This window comes from Cryptosporidium bovis, assembly GCF_009768925.1.
Source record: "Cryptosporidium bovis isolate 45015 chromosome Unknown contig_8, whole genome shotgun sequence".
In the NCBI taxonomy this organism is placed as follows: domain Eukaryota; phylum Apicomplexa; class Conoidasida; order Eucoccidiorida; family Cryptosporidiidae; genus Cryptosporidium; species Cryptosporidium bovis.
In genome coordinates this window covers 213,311-240,036 of record NW_027124998.1, presented here as the reverse complement: position 1 = coordinate 240,036, position 26,726 = coordinate 213,311, and the positions used below count along the sequence as shown (strand labels likewise).

General features: G+C 33.0%; 7 protein-coding genes across 7 annotated transcripts; 4 read left to right on the top strand and 3 right to left on the bottom strand.

Moving 5' to 3' along the window:
- Positions 1-1,028: 1,028 nt before the first annotated feature.
- On the top strand, positions 1,029-13,085 carry FG379_003637 (uncharacterized protein; the record flags this gene model as incomplete). The annotated part of the gene is made up of 1 exon (XM_067329266.1): positions 1,029-13,085. One exon carries the CDS (start codon positions 1,029-1,031, stop codon positions 13,083-13,085), a length of 12,057 nt encoding a protein of 4,018 aa, XP_067185443.1.
- A 249-nt stretch (positions 13,086-13,334) lies between these two features.
- On the bottom strand, positions 13,335-16,088 carry FG379_003636 (kinase domain-containing; the record flags this gene model as incomplete). Its single annotated transcript, XM_067329265.1, has 1 exon — positions 13,335-16,088. One exon carries the CDS (start codon positions 16,086-16,088, stop codon positions 13,335-13,337), a length of 2,754 nt encoding a protein of 917 aa, XP_067185442.1.
- A 260-nt stretch (positions 16,089-16,348) lies between these two features.
- Positions 16,349-17,742, bottom strand: FG379_003635 (uncharacterized protein; the record flags this gene model as incomplete). Its single annotated transcript, XM_067329264.1, has 2 exons — positions 16,349-16,698; positions 16,752-17,742. 2 exons carry the CDS (start codon positions 17,740-17,742, stop codon positions 16,349-16,351), a joined length of 1,341 nt encoding a protein of 446 aa, XP_067185441.1.
- Positions 17,743-17,951: 209 nt separating this feature from the next.
- On the bottom strand, positions 17,952-19,304 carry FG379_003634 (uncharacterized protein; the record flags this gene model as incomplete). Its single annotated transcript, XM_067329263.1, has 1 exon — positions 17,952-19,304. One exon carries the CDS (start codon positions 19,302-19,304, stop codon positions 17,952-17,954), a length of 1,353 nt encoding a protein of 450 aa, XP_067185440.1.
- A 572-nt stretch (positions 19,305-19,876) lies between these two features.
- On the top strand, positions 19,877-21,838 carry FG379_003633 (uncharacterized protein; the record flags this gene model as incomplete). Its single annotated transcript, XM_067329262.1, has 1 exon — positions 19,877-21,838. One exon carries the CDS (start codon positions 19,877-19,879, stop codon positions 21,836-21,838), a length of 1,962 nt encoding a protein of 653 aa, XP_067185439.1.
- A 267-nt stretch (positions 21,839-22,105) lies between these two features.
- Positions 22,106-22,711, top strand: FG379_003632 (uncharacterized protein; the record flags this gene model as incomplete). Its single annotated transcript, XM_067329261.1, has 1 exon — positions 22,106-22,711. One exon carries the CDS (start codon positions 22,106-22,108, stop codon positions 22,709-22,711), a length of 606 nt encoding a protein of 201 aa, XP_067185438.1.
- A 900-nt stretch (positions 22,712-23,611) lies between these two features.
- Positions 23,612-26,671, top strand: FG379_003631 (ppg3; the record flags this gene model as incomplete). Its single annotated transcript, XM_067329260.1, has 1 exon — positions 23,612-26,671. The coding sequence occupies one exon, from the start codon at positions 23,612-23,614 to the stop codon at positions 26,669-26,671; it is 3,060 nt and encodes a 1,019-aa protein (XP_067185437.1).
- Between the last annotated feature and the right edge of the window lie 55 nt (positions 26,672-26,726).

Here is a 26,726-nt window from a genome sequence, read left to right as displayed (position 1 = left end):
TAATAATACTGCATACTAGAAGTGTGGTAGGTAATTGATGACGATTCAATTAAATAGTATATTCTACTATGTCATCTTAGTATGATTTATGTGACTTTTCACTCCAATTATTTACGGAAAAGGATTAAAAGCTCTTTTATATTTTTAATGCCTCTCGTCATTTGAGTACCTTTTACTTTCGACCTAGTTTCTAAAATTGCAAAGTAATAAATCAATAACAGGTGGGAAATGTCTAAATATCGTAGAGTACCAGGGAGAGTCTGAGCTCCTTAAGTCCCCATTTTGTCGGTTTCCTCCGGTGTTAGCACAAGAAAAAAATGCAATAATTAATCTTTAAATCAATGTCTTCAAAAATATAGAATCATTGTATTCTAATACTCAAACAGTTCTTACCCAGATTTTTATTTTGTTCAACATGCTTTATATTCATTAAAAAAAGTTTTTCTGCGGGTTGGTTACTGCATGTGCAAATCACATGTATATGCGTATAAAGGCGGTAAGCATAGATTTTAGACCCCACATAATTAAAGGATACTTTGGAAAAAAATACATGTGGCGGAAAAAGGGTATCTAATTATAATTATTATATGTAAATATTAAATGGGAGCTAAGTGATTATAATATATTTCTTTATTATTTATCTTTTTTGTTAGAATTTAAGTTTTAATTTGTGGATGTATGAGCAGGACAAGGTAAAAGGGTGATTATCATTTAGGATAATAATCGGTGTCTCGAGTTACAATATAATATTAATAAGAAGCCGATTGGCAAAAAAATATACTTGTTTAATTTTTATTGTCATATAATAAGTTAAAAAATAGCAGGTATATTCAGGGTTTATTGTTTCACACTTCTGGTATTGGTGAGAAAACAACAAACACAATTGATACAGCAATTTTGAAACAAAATTATAAACGAGAATAGAAATTGGAACACAAGGTAAACAGTGTATATTTTAGGGTTTAGTAGAGAAAAAAATTGTTATATGTGAAATAATTAGGAAGGGAAAGGAAAATTAGGAAATAAAGATGAAATCTTTGAAAATTACCAGAACACCCTTTGGTGTATTTGGTGTTGGAAAGAGGTCGTTAATATTTATATTTTTATATATAGGATTACAATACAACTTACATAATAATTATAGCAAAGATAATAACATAAATTATAAAAATGGTTGGGGTTTATTTGTTCAAGGTAAAGAAGCACAAAAACTTTCAAAAGTAGATCGTGTAAGAGCAGCGAAATACCCAGATACAGCGAGTTTGCCGAGATATCCGGTACCTGGAATGAGATACGATGATTCAGAGTCGTCTTCTGGATCTGGAGTGGAAAGATCGAAGAAGTCAAGGCATACAAGCAAGTCATATGAATCTGCTACAAGCAAGGAGTCAGGTAAAGATGATGGTGGAGATTCGGCAGGTGTTGGCGTTAAGTTAGATCGAACAAAAAAGAAGAAAAGAAAGTCTTCCGGTAGTAAGAAAATTGATATTGGAATACAGGTTGATCTCGATAAAAAAAAATCCGAGCACAAAACAGGTGCAAAAAAGAAATCCAAGAAGTCGTCTTCCTCATCTACATCATCTTTATCCTCGTCTCATTCATTGAAATCAATAGAAACAATGAAAGAGCTTTTGAGTTTTGTACCTGGAGTTAAGGATTATATTTGGCAGGATCCCAAGGAAAGAAGAACTTATAGGAACTTGAATCCCTATCACGGTAAATATTTTCCAAAGATCGCAACAAGTCCATTTAGAAAGACTAGTGAATGTGCATCTCTCTTTAGTTCAGCGAAGAATGCATATGAGAATCGAGAGATAAGAATAACTCCATCTCAATTTGTGGGATTGGCATTGCCTTTTGCAAGAAGGCTTAGTGATATTTTGGGGCAGTTTGTTAACATTCAAGATTCTTGTTTAATGTTAAGGATTCTTCTTCATATTTATAGTGGAATGAGAACAAGAACACAATTTGTGAACATTATCGGGGCCGTATTACAGAATGATGTTATACTTGGTAGAATGGAGGACAGAAATGGGATTTTAGATAGGGTTAGAGACTTGACGAATTATTTTCTTCAGTTACCAAGACACAGAGCTGACAACAAATCCAAGCAAATGTCGGCTATTGAGATAAGTAATTTCTTCCATCTTTCCGTATATCCGAAAGATAATTCTTTCGAATCGAGATTACTTCCAATTTATAGGGAAAAGGGTGAAATTCTTAAAGAAAGGATTGAAGGGAGAATGGGAATTGTTATAGCGAGAGATGAAGTTATGTCGATGATCTACATCATTCTTAATCTTTTAGAGGAGGAAAGAACTATTGAGCAATGCTCTGAGATAGTTTCAACCGTAATTGGAATTACTCATTATGAACCCTTAACTCATTCTCAGAGAGAAGAATTAGAAGGAATATGCATGGATGTTATTGGTTGTTCTGAAAGAGGTCCAATTGTACTTGGAAAAGAAAGCATTATTGATGTGTTTGGTCCAGGATCAGCTATTGTTGAGATGCGTCAAATGGATATTAAAGGATTACCAATATCTAGTAAAATGAGAATATGGAAAGAAATAGGTACTCTCGATTACTTGGGACGCGTTGTTTCTGTCTTATTTAATGATTGTAATGGTTTAAAGGCAAATCAATTAAATCGTCTTTGTTCTATGATGGAAGTTATGAATCAAAGGCTCATTAAAACAGGTACAGTTCGAGATCTCATTACGATTGAAGAGCTTTGTGGTGCACATAGATATCGTAATAAGCATCCCGGAATAAAATGGAGTATTGCAATTAAAGCTACTTTGCAGGAAAGACATAAAAATATTCCTGTTAAAGTTGAAAGCCTTTTTTCTCACTTTATTAAACACGAAAGACAAAAATTAGCACCTCTTGAAGGAACAGTGAAACAAAAACGTGAAGTTTTTTATTCGGTTCCTGAATTCCCTGCACCAAGTTATCTTGAAACAGTCACTCCAAAGTCATTGGCTCTTGGTATTCCAACTAGAGAATCACATAAACAAGAGGTGTTTTACGCTTTTAACACTCAACCAAATTGGGTTCAAAATAGATTTATCTTTGCAGCTGCCTTTGTTGAGGAGTGCCTTATGAGAGTTGGAGTTTTTTATCATATCTCAGCAGTTTCCTTTTATAATGGATTGGGAGGAGCTATTAATGAAAATTCAGATCTCTCATTGTTTGTGCAAATTCCTGGGATAGATTCGAATCAATTAAACCTATTGCTTAAGTCTTTCATTGAATTTGAACTTGGTTTGTTTTATTCTGAAATGAATGAAGAACTCAGTTCGAAAGAACTTTTAAATAATTTCTTGGAAGCTCTTTATGAATATCCTCATGCCAAATATGTGCAAGGAAGATATTATATTGAACTTGATATTGACTTTAAAAAAATAACTTCTGTTATTACTTCGAGGAACTATTTTTACAACTTTGATACAAGTCAGTCCACTCAAAGGCTTTTTACATTCCAAGCATTTATAAATAATAGATTAAATGCTCATGGTTCTGATGAGAATATAAAGTTTATTACATCAGAGGAAGCAAACAAAATTCTTTTGGGATGTGTAGATGGATCTAAATTTGCTCTTATTGCTGAAATGAGACAAACTTTGAGTTCAGAATACTTTTCTGATTCCATTATTGATGTTCTTGCTGGAGAGTGGATTGATTATGAAGAACGAGTATTGCCGGATATGCTTGACTTGAGTATTGTTGATGAAGGAGCCACCTTTAATACAATCATTTATTCCCAAGGATTTAAGCTTGCAGTTCACGGGCTCGACGGTTGGGAGTTACTGGTTGATCCTCAACAAACGCTTGGAAATCTTGCTAACAACATAGGGAATACTTTGGTCTATTCTTCTAAACCAATCAATGCATCTCCTTCAGTGGAAGAAAATAGGTTTGAATACATTTATCAGTGGATTCAACTTTATTTTGTTCATAAATTTCACGTGATCCCTAAATTTAATAAGGCAGAAATCAGAACTATATTGGATAGCATTCCTCCAACCTCAAATCCAACAAAGTCAAGAATTCGTGATCTTATATTAAATAATAAAGGCTTAATTTTAGAAGGTACTCTTGTTGAAATGCTTTCCATGGCGTTTGATTCGTATTTCTTCTATGAAAAGTTCTTCCTTGTTGCTAGAAATATAGATTTGACTCAGATATTTTCTACTCCAAACTATGGATTTGTACAGGGAAGACTCTTCATTCCAAGAACTATTTGGTCATTTCTTCCAGCGTTTGATAATGTTGTTGAACGCGAAATTACAGATGGATCAATCAATTTGGCAGAGGTGGCTTTGGGATTTATAAACAGATTATTCTTTTTTGGAGAATCAGAACAAAGGATTTTAATCGATCTATTAAATTGGGCAATTGCACCTGATTTGGAGGATAAAAAAGTATTCTTATCTTTGGGATTAGATGGAAGCCTTTTTGTTAAATACATTAAAGAGAATACCTGGCTTAAGAATATTAAAGTATTTATGTTAATTCCATGGGTTGATCATCTTTTATCTGGTTTTCAGTTTAGAAGAATAAAAGGTCTTATTTCAGGTCCAATTTCAAGACCTATAGAAGATATTCCAGGTGTAGCTATAACTGGAGATCAGAAAAGTGATGGAAGAATCAAGGAAATTATTTCTGAAATAGAAAGACTCAATTTGGAATACAAAAATCTTCTTTTGGAGTTTGGAGGACAAACAGTTAGCGATGAGTCTGCAAAAAATCTTCTTCGTGATATTGAATCCACCATTCAATCGCTTCTTACAGAGCTGAATTCGATTTCCTCTGATTCCATAGGAGCTGCTCTCTTAATGATTACTGAGAAAAGACTCTTGCCACCCTTCATATTCCAACTTAAAGATGAGGAGTTAAAAAGTATTGGTGTGGTTTCTATAACAGAGGAGGGTGAAGTTATTTTGGATCCATCCAAGTACAAAATCGCTGAAGGTATATTCAACCCTTCTTTGGATATTGGTGTTTTGGATCCATCTAATGGAGGTATTAAACCATATGGAAGTTCTGACGGCATGGTTACACCAACACAAATAATAAATCGTTTGCAAGCCTTTAGAGTTTGGTGGAACTCAGTTTTCCCAAGAATTTCATTTGCAAACAAAGATCCGCTTCTTCGCAGGGATTTTCAGAGTGTAAATAGACTTATTGGTATTTTTAATACTTTAGGTTATTCTGAAGATCATAAGATTCTTGGGCTTTTATTGTGGGATGTTACTGCCGAACATCCAATTAGACTTAAAGATACGGCATTTGAAATAATTGCAGAAACGTTCATAAGTGATGAACGTGCTGCTCTTATGTCATTATCTCCCTCCGCAGCAACTTTAGAAGAAGCTTACAGGGGGACAAGAATCATTGGTAGATTTCAAGAATTTGGTGGGACTCCTCCTCAATTTGCTTTAATTAGTCACTTAGACTTTGTACCGTTTGTTCCATCGACGAAGGCAGGAGCTGCAGAGAGGGATAGTGGTACTGAAATAACTCATGATAGAGTACATTTCCTCGAGTATTTGGAGAGAATAGTTGCTGAGTATTATGCTTCTTCTCCAAGAAATATGCCAACAATAGGTATCCCTCGACTAAATAATTTGGCTATAAATTTTTCGGGAGATATTAATAATTTGAATTTGTTGATTTCAAATATTTTTGGTGAAGGAAGCCCCTATGTATCGGCTCCTTCTTTAGGTGCTTCAGCTCCAGGATTGTCTAATTTTATCCTTAATGTTCTTCCACAAACAGATGTGGTAGATGGCACTTATATAACACTTCACTTTGAGGATGATTATATTTATTATGGATCGCCTATTGGAAGTATTACTTCTATTTTAAAAGACAAAGAAATAGAATCTGAGTTGAATTTTAGTTGGACCATATTGCATTCAATTGTCAAAGAAAATGATCTCTTCCAAACGGGACTTACTAGATTCGGAGATTTAGTTGAGATTGCACTTAACTACGCCTCTGAAAAGATTGGATTTGATATTAAATATGAGAGAAAAGATCTTTATAATATTTCCTTTAGTTACGCAATTGGTCAGCACTTCTTGGAATCGGCTAGAGTCAATTTTAATTCCATTCTTGGAGGGATTAATGCAAGTTTGAGAAATAAATTGTGTGCCATTTTTGCGAAGTCTATTAGTGTATTAATAACATATTTAAATGAGTTAACAATTAATAGAGGGTCTATTTCAACGGCACATAGTCTATTTTCAATAGTAATTGCAGATTCTTTGGCAGGTGGTTTCTTCCCAGAGAGCGTACGTAATGAAATGATTCAAAGGTGGTCCTTTATATTTTCACTCAATTCTGAATTCTCATACAGTTATGTACCTCAATCAAAGGCTCACTTACATTCGATTTCTCCTGACGTTCCAATATTTCATACTTCAAGTTTATTCTCTGTAGCTCAACGTCAACATAACCAAATATCTGATCTAAAGACTTTAAATGCCAATTTATACGTTACTAGAACTTCCGCTTGCAACATTCTTCTTTCTGCTGGTTTATTTATTGGAAGAATTATTGAGTCCCCACAGAACTCTGGTAGATTTAAATCATTTACTCCTAATTTTCTTACAGAACACTTAACTTGGAGCGGATATTGCGGAATTTCTGGATTTGAGCAGGGCTATTTCCGTCCTTTGGTTACCTCCGTTTTCAGAAATTTACCTGGTTTCGCTACCATAACTTCTTCAGAGAAAAATGATCTCGATCTCATTCTTGATCTTTTCGAGGCAAAAATAGTTGAAATAATTTCAAGTTATTATGACGAATATGATGCAAACACTCCAATTGATGTTATTTTTGGTAATATGAACATTTGTACTTTGGCAATTACTTCATTCTTTGATAAGAATGTAGTTATTGTTGAAGACTTAAAACCTGTGAATTTCACGCCTATTAAGCTTTCGGATTATCCAAATTACAGACATTCTGGACTTAATACACTCGAAGAGACTTCTTTATGTAGAATAAATGCAAGAGGTGTTTTGGAGGAGATCTCTCTTTTCATTTCTCCTGAAAGTAGGGCTTCAGTTATTTCTTCGGGATATTCTCAACGTAATCCAAATAGACAACTAAAACCACATGATCATTACTTCCTCTCAAAACCACTGTCTACTCGAGAATTGGCTTCCAATTTTCCTCTAGAAACTCTAAATAGCTTGGTAGAAAAGTATTCTTCAAAAATTAAAATAACCGTTCCTATACTCACGAATGTTTGCAGAAGCGGTGTTTGTTCATATATAAGACTTGGTGATTCAAGTAATGAAGATTCTGATGCAGTTGTAAATAAATTTGTTGAGAAGGTTTCTGATGGTTATCGCTACGTTATTCCTGGAAATTATTTAAATGGCAGGTTTGTTCACGGAGTTAATAGGGCAGTCTTCTTTTTATATTGGTGGTTGTATACTTGGGATAAACTTAATTTCTATTCGAATGATTTTTTCTTGGGTTCTCTTTTTTCAAGCATTGAATTCCTTTCAGAAATATTTGACCGGGTAAAGCTTTCTACAGATATTAGTGTTCTATTCAAGGAATTTTATAATCGTATAGTTGGTAAATTTAAGGGATATTCTAGAAATGATCATCTCAGGTTGCTACTTCTTGGGTTCCTCGATTCTGAAGATAAGGCCATTGAATTTACCGGTGCCTCTAATATATACGAGGCTTATTCAGATCTTGGGATGCTGAATGCTATTCATGCAATTTACTTAGACTTCAAGGTACCAACTATTCCAAAACCAAGTGGTAAATTGGTTTACAGCAACCTAGATGAAGTGTGCTCTAACAATCTTGCTCAGTATTTATTTAGACTTATTTCTGAATATTTTGCAGCAGGCCCAAGATTTTACCCAACAACATTGATTCCATCAACTTTCTTTTTGGGATCGTATTTTACTCTGGAAAAGGATAATCTCGCTTATCTTCTTTACGTTTGGAGCAATTTGGAATCACAAAATTCCATTAGAGGATTCTTCGAGGCACCTTCTATCGGTGCAAGTTTTGATTCCCTTGCAGCGTATATTATCGAAGAAGCTCAGCTTAAGCTAATTGATCGTTATGCTGATATTAATGATTTCTTATCTCCAGAAAACTTTTACAGATTTTTCAAATATGGTAATCCATTGTCTAGAATTGTTAATTTGGAGTTACTTGATTTTACCTGCATTCCAGGGTTATCTAGTTCGAACACCAATTCCGCTGGATCCTTAAGTTTAGATATTTGCAGACCTTTTGCTTTTGATTTAAGCGACCAGTCAAAGACAAACATTTTCTCTTTGGTTAAAAAGAGCTTCTTTTTGGCTTTAAGAGATTCTGAAGTTCCTTCCGATTCAGTAATTTCTATTTATTTTTCTTTTGATCAGGTGGTTAGTGCTTTGTTAAAGGGGGTTAATGTTTTAGATGCGGTTAGAGTCCATGGTATATCTAAGTATCACGCTCAAGATCTCAGTTATATTCAATTCAATAAGTTCTGTTTGCTATTTTCAAAGCATTTTTCAAGAATTTTGGCAGAATTTACAAGTTCTTACTTCCTTCCAAGAAACAAGTCTTCTTTAAATTTAGCTTTTAGTGATCTTAAACAACTTTCTGGGAGGTCATTAAATGCTCTTATTAATGTGATCCTTGAATTGGATAATCTCAGAGTTGTATCTACGGAGAATTTTATTGAATTCCTCAACAAATTTGATAATGATGTTATTCAATGTTCTATTTGGTATGAATCCTTCTTCGGAATCGTAGTTTTAGATCAGGCCAGAGGTCTTATTGGAATTCCAGATATTGTAAGAAAAAAATTAGGAGATTTCCTCTTCCTCCATGTTTCAACATTCAATTATGTTTATTCATTTATTCTATTCTTCATAAGCGTCCTTATTAACAAGAATGCTAAGAAACTAAAATTGGCCTTCCCATATATGAATTTGTTAAGTCTTGAAAACGTGATTAGAGTTGCAGATTATAACTCAAGAGGTGAAGCTCTTCCAAATTCCTTGCTCAGAGTGATATCTACGAATAATAAGTACTCTCTTGGTGATCTAAATATTCAAAAAGTAAATGTTATATATAACCTATTCGTTGATAATGTAAGGAAGAGCATTGGCAATCAGGCTTATGTTGCTTTTTCTTCTAGAGCCAGTCTCGGAGGATTTATAAATTCTCTTTTCCATGCTTCCAAGACTGTTGATTTTAGTGATCTTTCTCAAATTGGAATTAATCATCAAGAGGAAGACCCTGTGAAAGAAATAATATATTCAATAATAGGACCAAAGACTCAGAACTTGTTTGATTCCAGAATAGAAAATGAGCTTCTTAATGATAACACTTTGAGAGAAAAATTTTTGGAGAATCATTCCGAGTACAGTGGAATTATTACTGGTTCATTGCAAAAGCCATGGGTAAATGGATTCTCATCAATTAATGTAGATGAATTGGTTCATGTCCCAAATGATAATTTGTCTCATTTAGATCAAGGTAATGTATTTCTTCAAAGACAAATTTCCCGATTGTACACTTTAAAATATAATCCATTTTTGCTTAGAGAAGAGATGAATTCTGTCATTGAACTTGGTATAAATGTGTCTTTCCCCTCGGGAGTAATTACAAATTCTATATTTGCGGAGCTAAATGGAATTGAAGTTGGTATTTTAAATAGAGCAGTACTTTTTAGAGAATGGCTTATTCGTTTCTGGGGTTTGAATAAAAAAATATATAGAGACCCGATTATTCTTACTATAATCAACAACTTTAGTAGTATTTTAATTATGTTTGAAACAATTCGTTATGATGGTGTTGACTTCTTCCCTGTCAGTTTTAATACTTTTATTTATACCTTAACAAAACTAGTAAATAAAGATATTGCTTCGGAGATTGTAACAGCTTTTTGCAAGTTTGAGGATGAATTGCTTGTAAGAACTGGCTATCTCTCCATCAGAGAATTACATGAAACTGGCACTTGCGTCAGCTTACTTGACAACATTCCAATCTATAAAGATGAAAGTTTACTAAAAAGTTGTGAAGTTAAAAAGGAGGTTTGGCCAACTTCACCATTTGAGTCTCAAGCTAAGAAGAATATGATAGAATACTTAACTCTTAAGCTCAAAGAGTACTTTTCTGCAAGGCCAAGGAGTTCTATAACCTTTACTATTCCAGATGTTTCTATTCTTTTGGATAATTTTTCATTATTTAAACAATTCACTTGTGTAATTGAAGTTTGGGCTCGCGATAGACCAGATCTTATATCGGCTCCTTTTCTTGGTCTACATCCGGAAGCCATTCACAAATATATTATTGAAATATCTCAACACTTAAACTATTTTGATTCTGAGAGCTTTTCCAACTCAAAGCTTCTTTATGGTTTTCTTGATGAGGAATTTTATTTTGAAGATATTAAGGTATCTTCTGGTAACGATGATATTTCATTAAGGCAATATGATAGTCTTTATGTTGAAATGATTGCGCCTATTTTGGGGACTCCTAACTTCAAACATACAATTGATTTGCTTCGTTCTCTTATGATTATAGTATTGGACGTTAACGGGATCAATATGTATGAACTATATGGTAATGATAAATCAATTTTCTCAATGAAAATAAAAAGTATGCTTGATTTTGAAACATTTTTAATTCGTATACTATTGGGAATTGATCAAGGTTGTGCTGCAAGAAGACTTGTTGGTGGTATTCGCTTCCTTAGTAAAAAGAAAGCTAATAAAGTGTCATTTGATTTTCTAAAAAGGCTTGATGTTTTGAAAGAATGCATTCTTTATGATCCATTTAATGTTGAATTTGATGATATTGTTTCAAGAGTGACTTTGTCATTAAGAAAAATGGGAATTCATCTAACCAATGGAGAGATATTGTCTCTATCCAGCAATTATTTCTTCGTTTCACGCATTAATGTGTTTAGCTCTTCGGAAAATTTAATACTGGATTGCCTAAATTTACATAAATTTCATAAAAGACCTCCGATATTCAGCACCATTCCTGAAATAGGATTGGCTTCACAGTTGGATGGAACATTAATTGATACATATTTCGGATTTGTTTACAGTCCTATCCTTGAAAACTATGTGATAGATATTAATGGACTTCTTTTCATATTATTATCGTTGAATTGCATTATTAATCAACAAACTAACAAATTCATTCTTAATATTCCAGCATCTATAAACTTTGCAATTCCAGGAATTCTTATTAGGATTTCTCATTGTGGTTTTGTAACAATTGAGTCTTTGAATTGCATTTCTGATACTATACTGAATTCACTTTTGGAGATGAACATTGATATTGGTGACCTTTCAAGTGATATCCTAGTTCGCATTTTGGAAAAAGTTACTTCGACTCTTGGAGAATTGTCTCGTGGTTCCTGGCCTAAATATGACTCGAATATTACAAGTCTTGATTTAGAAAAGAATAACAAGGGTCTCGTTGATTCACCAATTGATTTTAATCCCTCTTCGTTGAACGAAATTCTTGGAGATTACAGCCATCTAAAAAATATAGTTTTTAGGACATTTGGATTATCACCGATTCTCATTTGCGATATTCTTCCTTCTTTTTCAAATAAATGCAAGGAATTTATGTCTCTAATTGTAAGGAGTAAAACATCAAAATTTGATCTTACTCTTTTATATTCCTTGGAAGGCTATAAAAAAAAGACACCATTTAAATATAATCCTATTTCCTATTCAGGATTTCTCTTAGTTTCAGGCTTAAATATAAAAAAACAAAGTCCAATTAATCCTCTACTTGATTCTCTTGGTTATGTTAAGGATGGTTATCTCATTTTTAAGGATAAATTTCATAGAATTTCCGTTCACATTGCAAACAGGGCAGCAGCATTTTATATGTTTGCTAATGTTTCAACGAAACCTTATGGCGGAGTTAAAGGAATATCTATTGATGAATGTGTTAAATTCTTTTCAAGTTTGACTACCATGGATATTTTTGAGTCGACCCCACACATTTCTCTTTTCTTCGGAAAAATAGAATTTTATAAGGTATTCCAGCTTTTAGATGCCTTCTACATAACAGAGAAGATTATATTCTCCGTCAATGATAGAGTTCCAGAATCGGAATATAAAAATACTGTAGATTTGGTTAATGTTTTGGATCAACTTGGACATGTACCATTAGACTTGGAAATCCTAGATGGCACACAAAAAAATACATTTTATTACAGTAAATTCATTTGCCAACTTGCAAGGAGATTCTTCTCTTCAACTACAGGAATCGAATCCCTACCTAAAATATTAAAAGAGTTCTCAGACTCTAAATGTGGAGTCATAGCTAAACATTTTTGGCCAACCTCTGAGGGCACCAATGTATCACCATACACAAAAGCTCTTGTAATACTCGAATTTATTCCTGCCACGAGAGCTACTCCAAGACTTGTAAGTGAGTTTGTTTCTCTTCATGACTGGTTTATTCTAGAAAGAATTTATGGCTCTTTTGAAGGGGATATAACAGACTTTTCTAGAGTATTCGAGATTGCATTCTCTAAACCTTTTGTTTGCACTAGTGAGGAGTTACCGTGGCTCTTACCAAATTACTCATTTAATGGAATCTCTTTCCATGAGTTTAACTTCATTAATTTCATTAAGGTTTCTTGGAATGAATTCTCAAGAAAACATTCATTAAATGCCGCTGATCCATCTGATGTTCAGCTTATCAAAATTTTGGAGGCGTATAATAGAAACTTTCCCATTTCACGATCAGGTGTATTCGATGAACTCCTCTCAGAGGCACGTTCAAGAAGCGGATTCACTGAATATAATAAGAAGAATAATCCAAACTTGCAACTAACCGAAGCTGACAAGACCCTTCTTGAAAAGGATTTCTTTGAAACATTACAAAGATTTTGGAGAGTCAGACACTCTGGAGTCATTAGAGTCTCATTTAGATGGCCATACATTGACTGTGATTCGGATAATAAACCATTTGTTCCTGGACTGTCATTCCCTCTTACAGTGAACTCGAAGAAACTCAATCATGGAAAGATTGAAATTACTCATATAGGTGAAATTATTGATCTAGAATAGCATTTTTGGTGAGTTATAACCAAATATATACGGAAATATGTGTTAAATAAGCAAATTCACGTAACTTGAAATGACTATGGGGTGTAAAAGATTTCTAAAGCACATTAATGTAGGAATGCAGTTTGCATGCTTACATGCAGATTTTGTTTGCATGTGGCATCTCCCCACTCAATAGTGCATTAAGATAAATAAAATATGTGAAGTAAAGAAATAATTTATTATTTGTTAAAAACAAAGGATAGAAAAAAACTAATTAGTTGAAGGAAGTTGAGGAGCAAAAGTACCACTAGTTTTGGGGAGAGAGGAAGCAGCTTTAACTGACTCTCTTGAGTTTTGAAAGTATTCTACTATAAAGCTGCAGAATTCATTCCAGTCAATTTCGCCGTCTCTATTTGAGTCTATCTCGTCCAGGACTGCATCCCACTCTGTATATACTCCTTGGTTTGAAGAGGGAAGAATTGTCCTGTGATTGGTCTCTCTAATACATGAAAAGCTCCTAGTAATATTAGAAAGTAACTTGGACTTTTGGGCTTTAAGTAATTGTTTGAACTCATTTCTGTCTATTTTGCCATCATTATTTCTGTCTATTTTCATGAAGAATGATTTAAGATGCCTTATTTCGTTTTGTCTCCAGATATAGCAAGCAGAAATAAATTCACTATAGGAAATTAACCCGTTTCCATCCACATCCATAGCTTTAGAAATTAGCGAAGACTCCCTAGATGTGACTCCGAGCTTTTTCAATCCAGTTATAAGTTCTTGAATTGAAAGTACTCCATCATTATTGGTATCTAAGGAACGGAATATACTTGTTACCATATTGATTTGGGTAGTATCAAGAGCAAGCTGATGCGATAGCATGTGAATTAGGAGGTGTCTTAAATCGGACTGTTTTGTGTAAATTCTCAAATGAGTTAAAAGAGGAGCTCCAATATCAACCTCACTGAAATTTGAATATGAAATGGAAAACCAGTCGTGACTTAGGGCCTCTTCTACAGTAATTCTGTCTCTTGGGTTTTTTTCCAGCATTCTTTTTAAAAGTGCTTTACATCCACTAGATACTCCTATAATCTTTTCTATGCACGGTTCACCCCTGCAAATATTTAATTTTGTTTCCTCCGAATTTTTGCCTTTAAATGGGTGGAAACCCGTTATTATAGTATACATTATCACTCCCGTAGCCCAAACATCTACACTATAAGAAAAGGTCTGGTTATTAATAATTTCAGGGGCTCTGTACTCGAGAGACCCAATGTTTTCTAGAGACAAATTATTGTCTTCCTCTTCTTTAGTTGAAGAATTACCAGAAACAGGTAAACAATTATTAAAAATCTCGCAAAGTCCAAAGTCTGAGAGTTTAATTGAGGTGTTTCCACTTCCAAAAGAATTTGTTAGTAAAATGTTTTGAGGCTTGAGATTTTTGTGTACAACTCTTTTAAGATGCAAATAACGAATTCCAAGCAATATTTGTTGTATTATTCTAGAAACATGGTACTCTGAAAACCTAAATCCCCCTTGAATAGCATCCTGTAATGAGTGAAATAAATTGCCACCTGAACAGTATTCTTGGATTATGTAAAGATTTAACTTATCTTCATATACTTCATATGTATGGATGACCCCTGGATGATCTAGTTGTTTCAATATCTCAACTTTTTGGTCAATTTCGTCTAGTTTTCTGCTACATCTTGTTTTGTCCACAATCTTGCACGATCTTCTTTGTCTTGTATAATTTTCTGTTACTAAATAAACCTCACCATGCGTGCCTGCTCCGAGTTGGTAGTGAAATGTGTAAAGATCATTTATGTCATCTTCATGAACCAGGTGTTTTCTAACTGATTTATTTTGGATTATATAAGATGATCTGTTTAATCCGAAGTGCTTCTGCCTGATTGTAGTTAAAACACTCAAAAAATATTTTAAAAAGAAAGGAAAACTAATGAGCATCTTGTTCTCGGTTGCACTACTGTCAACTGTTGTATTTGAGTTTAACCTAATCGAGATCTCATTTGCGACTATTTTTCTGTTTATTGGTGGAAGTGCCAAGTGCTCTCCTAAAGTAGTTAAGAGATCCAACAACTCATCTATAGTTATGTTTCCGTCTTTATCTTTGTCAAATTGCTTGAAGGAACACAAGGAAGATCTTATGAAATTATCTTCAGTTAAAAGTACATTATCAAGTTTGTTTCTGAGGTCCAACACATCCTTTTGTGTTAATATTGATTTTTGTATAGGCGCACCAGTTAGTACTGGCACTGTTTCCCCTGTATTAGTATTAGATATAGATTCGATTGGCGAATTATCACCTCCTCCAAAGCCACTATGAGCATTTTTAGAACTTGATTTAATAAAAGGCAAGGATTTTCCATAATTCTGAATTTGAGATGAAGATTCATTCGACAGTGGATAAGATATTGAGTTTGAGTTTGGAGAAGATAAAGCAATTGTTTTATTATTATATTTGTTCCCGAGATCTAAAAGTTCGGCTTCTATTCGAGCTCCACTATTTTCTGAGTCTTTGTTGAATTCATTTATCCCGGAGGTCTCAATAGATGCACTCCTGCTTTTCATTTTTGAAGAACCTCCCCTTACTATTGAGGAAATTACCTGACGAATACTTTTTCCATTTGAACTTTTAGATGCTCCTGTAGAGTACTTTCTCAAAGAGTTTTCTCCACGATGCTCATTTTCACACTCAATGAGTCCCTTTAGTTCCTTGTAACTGTAAATGTTTGGGTTTAGAATCCACTCAACAGAATTGGATTTTTTCCCAATGTCATCCATTACACTATTTTGTGTAAGATATGCTCGATTATCACTATTGCATCCAAAACCACTATTTCTCAACTTTTGTCCTCCAGACAAGCTTCCAAATCCTGTTATTGAATTCTTTTGAATATAGGAATTTTTTGGTTTTGAGGAAGCTACATTGTTTGACAACCCAGATTCAGAGGAAACGCTTGTTCTCCTTGAGTTTCTCCTGCTAGATGTAGCCACTGTCATCTTGGTTTTTTCTTTTCTTTGTTATTAGTACTCTTTACATTTCAGTGAAACCAAAAAACAGATTAATTGTTCTAATATAAAATTTACTATTGCAAAATCTTTACAAGTCTCATAGTAAATTTGTGTGTGCCAAATTTTTATACGCTGTGTGTGATCTTATTATACCGTAATTTGGATCTTGCCAAATAGACCATGTAGCATCACACACAAACTAATTCATTACAAAACTATCAAGGAATTGCTAGTCAACTAAATGGTTTCTAACTTAAAGGAACAAATTGTTTTGAAGGTACTCCTCCATATGTTGTCCACCAATTATCATAACACGTTTTGTTTTTTATTATACCTTTTGATGGTCCGAATTTATCATTTTCAATACGTGACTTCCAGTCTCCTGATTCAATGCTATAATTAGATAATAGAATGGGATTAGTTGAAAATGAAATCCAGGAGGACTTTTCTTTGCAAAACGATTTATTTTTTGAGACAGAAATACCTTTTGAATAGCTAATTACCCATACTTCTTCTCCTGAAGTTCCGTATATGCACTTATTTATATGTAACCTAAAAAGGATATTTTTAGATCCCCTCACAAAGGAGGTATAGTAATCTTTAAAAGTTAGTGTATGAAACTCGGCGAAATTCATCATAGAGGAGACTTACCTTCACTAATTTTGACAAACGGGACATTGTCTATTTCTAAATAGGTGCTGTCTGAGATTATATTCATTGTCTTTTGCTCCTTAAAAGATTCTGATCTTGGTTCAGGTTGTGATTCAATGTAAACTTTGAAGTTACAAGCATAAATAACATTTTTTGTCTCAAAAAAATTCGCAAGGTCGTTGTCCCTGTATGTGTACAGACTTCCTAGACATGGGAGAAATGAAGGTCTGAACAAATCCTTCTTGTCTGAACTTCTCCAATTCATGTACCAATATGGAGGGAGGCTGTTTTCTCCAAATGCAAGAATTTTGTGATCAGATGATGGTTCTACCATATTTTCGTGTTTGAGATAGTTCTGAAAAGAAGCAATGATAGGTTGGTCCTCGTTTACAAAGGAGAAAGGCGTGTTTCTAAGGGAAACATCAGGGAATTGATTACTAAAAGTTAGAATTAAAAAGGAATCAGTCTCATTTTTATAACACCAATATATATAATTGTCGGAGGATGCATTCCAAAACAGTAACTCATTTAAACCCAAATTGTCCGGAAATTTTTTTGAATATAAACAAGTTGGCATCAAATTTATTTTAGGTTGAACTAAACTCGAGATTTTTCTCTGTTCTAATTTTGTTTCGTTTTTCGAACTATTCCCATAAGTTTCTATTCTTCTTAAAGTCTGGTCCGGTTCAGATTCTCTGTCAAGTATATTCATTCTTTTAGGATACCCACTATTGTTACCATTAGAATTTTTATCCATTTCAAAAATGATATTTGATACTATATTATAGTCATTTTTCATGTTTTTTCCACAGTAGTAGAGTCCAATTCCCATGTTAAACAGTAGAGATACTATGATTAAAAAATATATCTGAGTTATTCCATCTCTAGAGAAGATTTTCTCCGCAATATACCTTGGGAATTTCTCCCTCTTCTCTTTTTTTTTGTCTTGCTCACACTCATTTTTCGCCTTGTTTGTTTGATCCGTTTTCATGTTCCAGTTAAATCCTTTAAAGATTCTAAAAAACCACTATTTGCTCCGTTGAAAATCCTAGACAGGGTTCGGGAAATGTGTTAACACATGAAAAAGTGAAAGGAAAAGTGACATTGTAAAGAGCCGTATATTCCTGATTTATCAGTATCAGAAGTAATAAAATAAATACTTAAATAATATTAGTAAAAACATGGAAAATCAAATAAGAACTAAGTTTCTGAACAGTAAGAAACCCAATTGTTTATTGGTCCAGAAATATCGGGAAATTTATCTTTTTTATCCAAAAGTTTAAATACCAGCTCTTGATCTCTCTTCCTAAGTGTAATGTTCACAAAATGGTTTCCTGGACCCTCTGAAGAGTAAATAAAGTCGGATATCTTATTTTTAATAAGATCTTCACAAATATATCTAAGTATCACTTCAGAGAAGGCTATTGCCAAGGAGTTCTTGTCCAAATTGCAGTTCTCCAAGAGATCTTCCCCAAAACATTTTTGTGAATACGGTGGTTCTTTATCTGAATACTCTTTCACTCTAGAAATGTGATAGGATGAGATAGATCCCCTTTGAAAAAATCCCCTATTGTGGCATCCTCTAATAAGAGTAGGAGTGCACCCCAACAGCATTTGAAAATAGACAGATGTCCATGAAAAATTGTGGGTATTTCTACAAGAAATTGACTTTATTTCAACCCTATCTTCTGGAACAATTTTAGAAGACTTTAAATTATCAGAGATAATAAGTCTTGCCGGAGGATTAAGTCTTTTTTCCACATTATCAGATGGATTCTCGATAATTTTTTCGGTCCAGTTTTCGCAATTTAAAGTGCTTCTGTACTCATCCTGTTCAGTTCTGTGAGCAGAAGGTCCAAAAACATGGGACCTTCCCACTGCATCTATTTCACACCTCCTGATTAATTTAAAATCGCCGATAGATATTTGGTCTATAACAAGACAAGAGTCAACGAGCTTTAAAGCCGCTGAAGGGTTGGGGCCTATTCCTATCTCACTTCTGGTTAAAAAAGTCTCAAATTGAAATCCCACACTTGGAAAACCCTCCTTTATATTAATTGGGATGAGATGAATGTATTCATTTGAAATTAGCTCTCCATTGTCTGATAGAGATATCGCAGTAGAGATCAATATATCTGGAATATCAGATTCAGGTGCTCCCAAAGAATAGTCTATAAGCTTTCTCAAACAAAATCTATCTGCATACATTTTAATCTCTTTTGGAACATTGTACTTAAATATGTCATTTAAGATTTTATAATGAGTCGGAGGCGATATTGAGCAAGGCTTATTTGAATACGAGAATCTGCAATAAAGATTCTTCAAATTTCTCTCAGTTTTCAGCGATCTTGGAAGTGCTGGTACTATTAAGGTGTCAAAATAGGCACTTTCTCCCTCTTCAACGTTACTTGTAACCGAAATTGCCGGGGTTGAGTAAGAACATATATGCTCTAAAAATTCTATCTTTGGCAAGTATTCCTTACTATTTTTTGTTTTCTCCAAAACTAACCTCCTTATTTCATCAAAAGTAAACACAAATTCACTTCCTTCCATGTTAAATTTCACATTGACGCCATCTTTTATCTATTATTAACTCCTTCCTTCGTTATCCCATTAAGTATTTGGCGCCATGTCATTTTTTTGCCTAATAAAAATGGCACGATGTGAGACTGAAAATAGAGGATAAGTTGCATGCATTGAAAAATCTAATTGATATATAACTTCTCGTTGTAAAATTGTATTCTTTCTACTTTGTTACTCTTCTACCCTCAAGAATTTAGCTCTGAAAGGGATAATTGGAGATAGAACTCAAGTAGTTGAAAACTGGTTGGGTTTGATATTGAAAATTGGTTCATCAATTTCATTTGATTAGAGGGAAACATATAGAAACAATCTTTGTTTCAGTATTCGTCATTTAAGTATTTTGACCTCCATTATCTAATGAAAATCTATTTAATTTAAAACGAACAGTATGGCGCCAATGCTGAATCTTTTTTTGATTTAAAAGGTACCTATATTTAAAGGTAATAGAATAGCAGGTGTAATATTTTTTTAAGAAAACAAGGAAATGAAATTTTCTGAAATAAGTTAGTTCAAAGGGCTAGATTGTATTATTAGAGGCATTAATGAATATCTTAGGAAAACTAACAAGGGTTACTATTTTAATATTGACATATTACATACTGTGTCTAAGCAATAAAAATGAGAGAATGTCAACTAATTTGAAGGTTTCATTTTCTCAGATTCAGGAAGGATACATGAGGATAAATGTTAACAGAGGGATTGAATTGGAGAGAACATTGAAGGAATTATTACAAATTGCAATATTTAATTACTTGTTGGCACAGAATAAGTTTTCTGACATGAAGTTGCTTGGACTTGACGGTGACTCGAAAGAGTTTGATGATGCAATATTTGATCTAGAAGAAGCTGCTGAAACCCTGAGGACTGCGAAGAACAAGTGGGATAATATTAAAAGTACAACTGCAGGATTTACATATAGAAATGAGAACAGAATACCTAGGGATGTGAGGTTCAGATGGGGAGATATTTATTTGGATGGTTTGATAGATTCAAATCGATTTAGAGGTTACAATGGTGATAGAGGAATAGATTTTCAGGGAAACAATTTTGAGGATTTGGGACAGGTATATACCCAACCAGAACCCAAAAAGAAGTTGGATAAGGATATTATTGAGAAGTTGGACTTAGGTTTTGATTATAAAGATCTTCCACAGAAATATATTAGGATGTTGGAAGATAGAAAAAATACCAAAAAGATGAACAGGTTAAAATTAAAAGGAGGAGACTTTTTGGAAAGTCGCATGACTAGATTCCAACATCTACGCTTTTTAGATGATAGGTTTTCGTCGGATTTTAATAGAAACGAGAAATTTACAAGAAGAATGGCAATTAAAAGTGATGTGATAGACAGGGAAAAGAAAACAGGAGAGCAAAACAAAGAATTGAATTTCTCAAAAGGTAATTCACTGATAGATAGTTTGGAGGGCATAATAGAAAGTTTGGGAAAGAAAGAAATATCAGATATTATTGAAGGGATTAAAAGGAAACAAGTGGACAGATATGAGAATTCCGCATATAAAACAAAGGATTTTGGAAACGAAGTGGGAAGTAAATTGGGTGGTAAAGGTCAAATGGGTATACAAAATAAAAAACAAAATAAAGCTTCGAAAGACTCTAAACTACAAAAAAGGTCCAGAGGAATTCTTAGTAGGGAGCCAATGTTTCCCACTGATGTTGCCCTTGAGATAGAAAAACACATTGGAGGACCGCTGAAATATATTATAGTTAAGGAAAGTGTATTAAAAGCAAACAAACATCTTTCTGAGCTTTATGGGAGGTACCTCACTGCTATTCTAAGATGTCTTAGACTTTACGAGGAGGAAGCGAGCTTTGAAGAACTTTTTATGTGTTCTAAAAAACAATCAACTTTAATGTTCGCACTCATTCAAATATTATCTGAATTGAATATAGATTACACTTTTGAGGATAATGACATTAATAATATTTCTACCAAGATAAAGTCACTGAATGATTATAATGAACGGGACAGTAATAATGAAGAATCTGAATCGGAAGAGGCAAAAATTGATGAAAGTGAGAAAATACTTGATTTTTTGATAGACAAGAACATTTTTTCAAGTAAGCCTGTAACCAAAAGCCCAAAATTAACTTTAATGAAGGGGATTAGAGGAAAGGGTGTAAATTACACCAACAATACTGATAAGAATATGACAAAAACTATTATTAATTTAGATATGGTTTTAAAAAAAGAATCTGGTGAAGATGATGCAGTAAGTGACCAAACTAAAGCAGAAAAAACCGATGAATTATCTGAGCATGTTAGGTTTATTATGGGCAGACTAGGATTTACTCCTGAAGAATATAATTCATGCAAAAGATTGTCTAAACTTGTTCAAGAACTGGTAATAAGAGAATCAAATTTTTTTCATCTTTATAAAGAAGGAAAGAGACCCAAACCACATTTAGTTTACGAATACAAGACTGTTTTAGAGAGAGCCTTTTTGGAGGTAATGTTATGCAGAATCAGAGTGAAAAAAAAGTAGTGTAAAAATAGGTTCTGTATACAATAAATTGACAATTTAATGCTTTCATGAAAATAAAAAGACGACTCGCTTAAAATTAAAACTTATTTGAACACAAAATTGCAGATATTTATCATGCATACCCTTCAGGGTACTACCGACTGTACCTGCATGTAGACATGCAAAAGCCAAATAGGAAATAGCCAATATACAACATTGGCGCCAACATTTTATAGATCATTTAGTTCTTTTTTTAGAAATTAACCACTTTAATTATCCATTTTTGAAATGAAAAAAATGAAGGGTATTTTATTGGTGTTTATCTTTACATTACTCAGTTTTGGTACATCAAATGAAAATTCTTCTTTCTTGGTGGAACCCTATTCTTTGTTGAGAATTAGGTCAGAAGATAAGAGTAATTCTAATTTAGATTCTGGAGAGACCCCTCTAAACACACCACCTCCACCTCCACCTCTACCCCCAACACCTGATGTTTCTTCTAGACCGAATAGTAGACAAGTATTATTATTGAATATATCAATTACAAAAGTGAGCAAATTTATTGAATTACTAGAGAAACTCAAAACTAATTATCAAGTTTGTGAAGAACTCCTTAAATGGTTGTTTGAACTGCTAAAAAGTATTACTCAATGTTTGAAGGATTGCATAAATAGTACTGAAAGTTGCAAGCATTGCCTGGAAAGTATTAAACAGAAGTTAGAGACTAGGAAAAATGAAGAAGTGAAAAAGGGTACTGAAGGCATTTGTATAGACCTTATAGATGTAGTTTTGCAATTTGTAACCAACATCATGGAGTTCAAGATGACTCCACTTACTATTCCTTCTACAACCACATCTACCTCCACTTCTGCCCCTATCTCAACTGCTGAATAGAGATAAGAGTTCAGGTCTACAATATTTTCCTGTTCCAAACATCAATAGGTGGTGATTAAATATTAACGAGAACAGATAGAGCACATGTTACCTCTGGTTTCTTATTTTGAAGCTATAAACACGATTTTTTAGATGTTCTCCTTTAAGAGTTTATAAGACACCAGAAATATATTTTGGGAGGGAATTCTATATTAAAACAGCTACTTCACTTTCATTTTATATTTTGAAATATTATAGGATATCCCACTATACTTCTAATGCAGTGATATTGTCTGTGAGAAGCAAAAAACAGAGGGTTTAAGTGATTAAGGGAACGAAAGCCTTCACTAAAGTAGATAAAGTAGGTGACTTTTCTCTGATACAAACCAACTAATTCTAGTTCAAACAAATTTATTAAATAACACTACTGTTTATTTTTTATTGCTACTTCTGTATTCGCCCTCTTCCCCACTGTGTTGCCATTGTGTGTATGTCTAGGCTGAAAGGGAATTGCATGCATGTAAAAATATTATTTATGTGGGTAAAAAGGCAGTTGTCTTTGCCCAAGTATAAAAATGACAAACTTTTTAATGAGTTTAAACAAAAGATGCATCCTTTAAAGTTTATTTTATTTTTTCTTATTTCATCATGTGGAGGTGAAAAATAGGTCTTGAAATGATATGAAAAAAACGAGGCGTTACGTGGACCCGCCACTTGAAAATAAAAAAAGACGCCTTGCACAAAAGGCATGTATTCTTAAAAAGACGATAATAAAAAAAAAGAAATTAAGGGATTGGAATGACTAATTGATGTCATTAGGGATAATATAAATAATAAATAAGTAGTATCAAGAGTCAAATATATAGGTTGTGTAATAATTAGTCTAGTATTTTCGAAGGTTTTTGATAAAGTGTTTATTGTATGTACCGTATGGAAGATCCAAAAAATGAAATAAGTTCTTATGAGTGGGAGAGTGACTTGGGCAGATTAATATGTGGAAATTTGGTTTATTTGAGTGAGATTGTTGAAAATGTATCTGATGAATATCTGGATTTTAAGTTATCACTGTGTGAAAAAGAAAATAACAATTTTAAATTGTTTGAAAGTTTTTACGAACCACTAATCTATTATATGTACAAGAATAATATTTATCCGAGAATTGAAAGGTGTTTAAGGGGAAGAAAAACAAATCATTATGATTTTTCTAACTGCATGATTACTAGCAATGTGAAAGGAAGTCAAAATGACAAAACTAGTATAGATTACAAGGGAAGTAGATGTGGAAATGACGGTTACCAAGGGAATACTGGTAATGAAAATAAAGATTTTGGAGTAAAGTTGGAGGAAGAAAAAAATTTTAATAATTATAACGAAAACTATGATGTAGATGAGGAAGATGAGGAAGATGAAGATGAGGAAAAAGATAAATATTTATTTTCTTACAGAGTTTTCATGAAAAGTAGCAATAAAGCTTTGAATGATTTATTCAGGTTTGGCAAAACACCGGAGATTAACATAAATGAGTTATTTGATTTCGTGCTTAGCTTGCTTTATATAGGCGGATTTAACATATCAAGTTTTGTAATGGCAATTATAAATATGGATAACTTGATAAAAAAATCCAATATATTGATTTGCCAACACAATTGGAGACCAATATTTGTGATATCGCTGATAATATCAGATAAACTTTGGGATGATAATTGTGTAAAGAGTGGTGATTTGTCAGGAATAGTTGGGTTCATTTCTCCAAGAATGATAAAATATTTGGAGTTGGTTTTTTCAGTAAGTTCAAATTGGAACTTTGAGTTTGATTTGGAAAATATAAAGAAGCATATTTCTAAAATATTAAAAAAAGAGTTAAATAAAAAACTTATGGATAAAGTTATAAGTTCTGGATTTTATCAATCATACTGTTATGAGGATTTGTGTGAAACAAATACCAAAACAAAGATTTACGACTATAAAGAAGAATTTGAAAATAAAGAATCGGAAATTGCGATATCAGCTAATAGAGGTTTTAATGCAAGTAAAACTTTAATGTCTAGCGATCTAAAAAAAGAATTTGTGGCAAACATAGATATTGGAAATCATAGTTATACCCAAAATCAAAGAACAACGCCATTTAATATACGCAATACCAACCAATCTGAAATAGTTTCAAGTCAAAATAGCAGTATTAACAACATTTCACTAAGTAGCGATAATAGGATGGGAATGGTTCAACCGCAATTGCCTTCCAGAAGTTTGTCATTTTACAGAAATGCTGGTATTCATCCAAAAATAAGGAATCCGATTTCCATAAATACAAATAACGGTGTAAATGTATATAACCCTAATTCAATGATAAATATTGCTCGTAATAATAAGGCAATAAATCATAATTCGAATGTTGCAATGTACAATTTTATGAGAAATTCAGGCTCAAATCCTCAATTAAATTCTAAACAAAATGTTCACAACGTAATAAATTCAAACAACAAAAGGTTAATAGATAGCAATATGCAATTGCCATCAAAACCCGTGTTATTTAACAATGTTAATTTGAATAGTAATAGTACTAATCAAATAATTAGAGGGATTTATCCGAGATCGATGACACCTGATAATCATATATTAAAAAAAAATGGAAGTAAACAAGGAACAAGAAGTCCAGTATTATCTCCCACGAATATTGAAAGAGGAAGAGATAACAATAATACTATAAGAATGAGTTCGAATCCACATTCATTGTTTGAAAGAAGACCTTCTTACTCCACATTGTCACATCAACAGGAAAAATTTGAGTCAAATGGAAAAGGGGCTTTAGGTGGTGGGTTTTTGAGTTCAAGAAATTTAAATTCAATAAAACGTTCAAGTTCAGAAAATCGTGGATTCAATTCTAATAAAATCGATATTGGTAATACATTTCAACCAACATTGAGAAGAGATGGATTATTTTCGTATGCAAGAAATACAGTATCTTCTGCATTAACATCAATAACAAGAACATTTGGATTCTCTTCAAATAATAGGTTAAATGTAAACACAACAAAAAACGGAGGTAATTTGAGTAATGGTAATGATGCAGATCAGGAAAATAATAAAAGAGTTGTGCAACAAACCAATCAAATTAGAAATGTTTCGGTCCCACCACAAATAAATAACCATAATATTGGAGACTCAGCAATAAATCCAATTCAAACAAACAGAAATAGAAGCAATGATGTGTTAAATTTAGAAAAAATTCCATTCAATGGAATAAACGAAATGAACAACTTGTTATCACGTAGATCATCGTCTACAGAAAGAACATTACATTTTAAAAGAAACGGAGTTGGTTTAAATTCGATGTCAAATTCACAAAATATAAGTGCTTTAAATAATAATACAAAAAAAACACTAGTAGATGCAGACAAATCAATATTTTCTAATATATGGAATACTGTAACAGGTAAAAATATGACTAGTAACAATTTTGTAAATAACGGGGGGCAGGTAAGATCTTTGTCTGTAGGAAGACCAGGTGGTGTATCTCTTCAGAGACCTTATAGACAGTTGGGATTAAGAACAAATAATCCCTCATCTATCGTTACACCTCAAACAAGCATACCATTATCTTCGAGATCTGATTTTCCATCCTTGGATCCGAAAACTCAAATGCTAAATTCAACTAGAGTTGGAATGAGTGGAAATGCCAGCAACATTAACTTTGCTGGTTTAAGTAATAACAGATGGGGCAATTTCAGTTACAATAATGGAAATGAGAAGACAGTCCAAAGGAGATCAAGTTCAATATCAACTGAGAATCGTCCTTCTTTTGTTTTAAATGGAGCAAAGGAGTCGTCACTTTTTTCAATGAGTAAGATAATTAATCCAATAAGTAATTTATTGAGATCTAAAGATTCATCTCTATCCTTATCTACGAATGGAAGTAGTATTGGAGAGAATAATAATGGCTTTAGTATAAACTCACTAATAAATGCAAAGTTGTTAAGATAGACGGGAAGATAAAATATTACATGGAGAAGTTCAATATTGGTAACAAAAACTGACT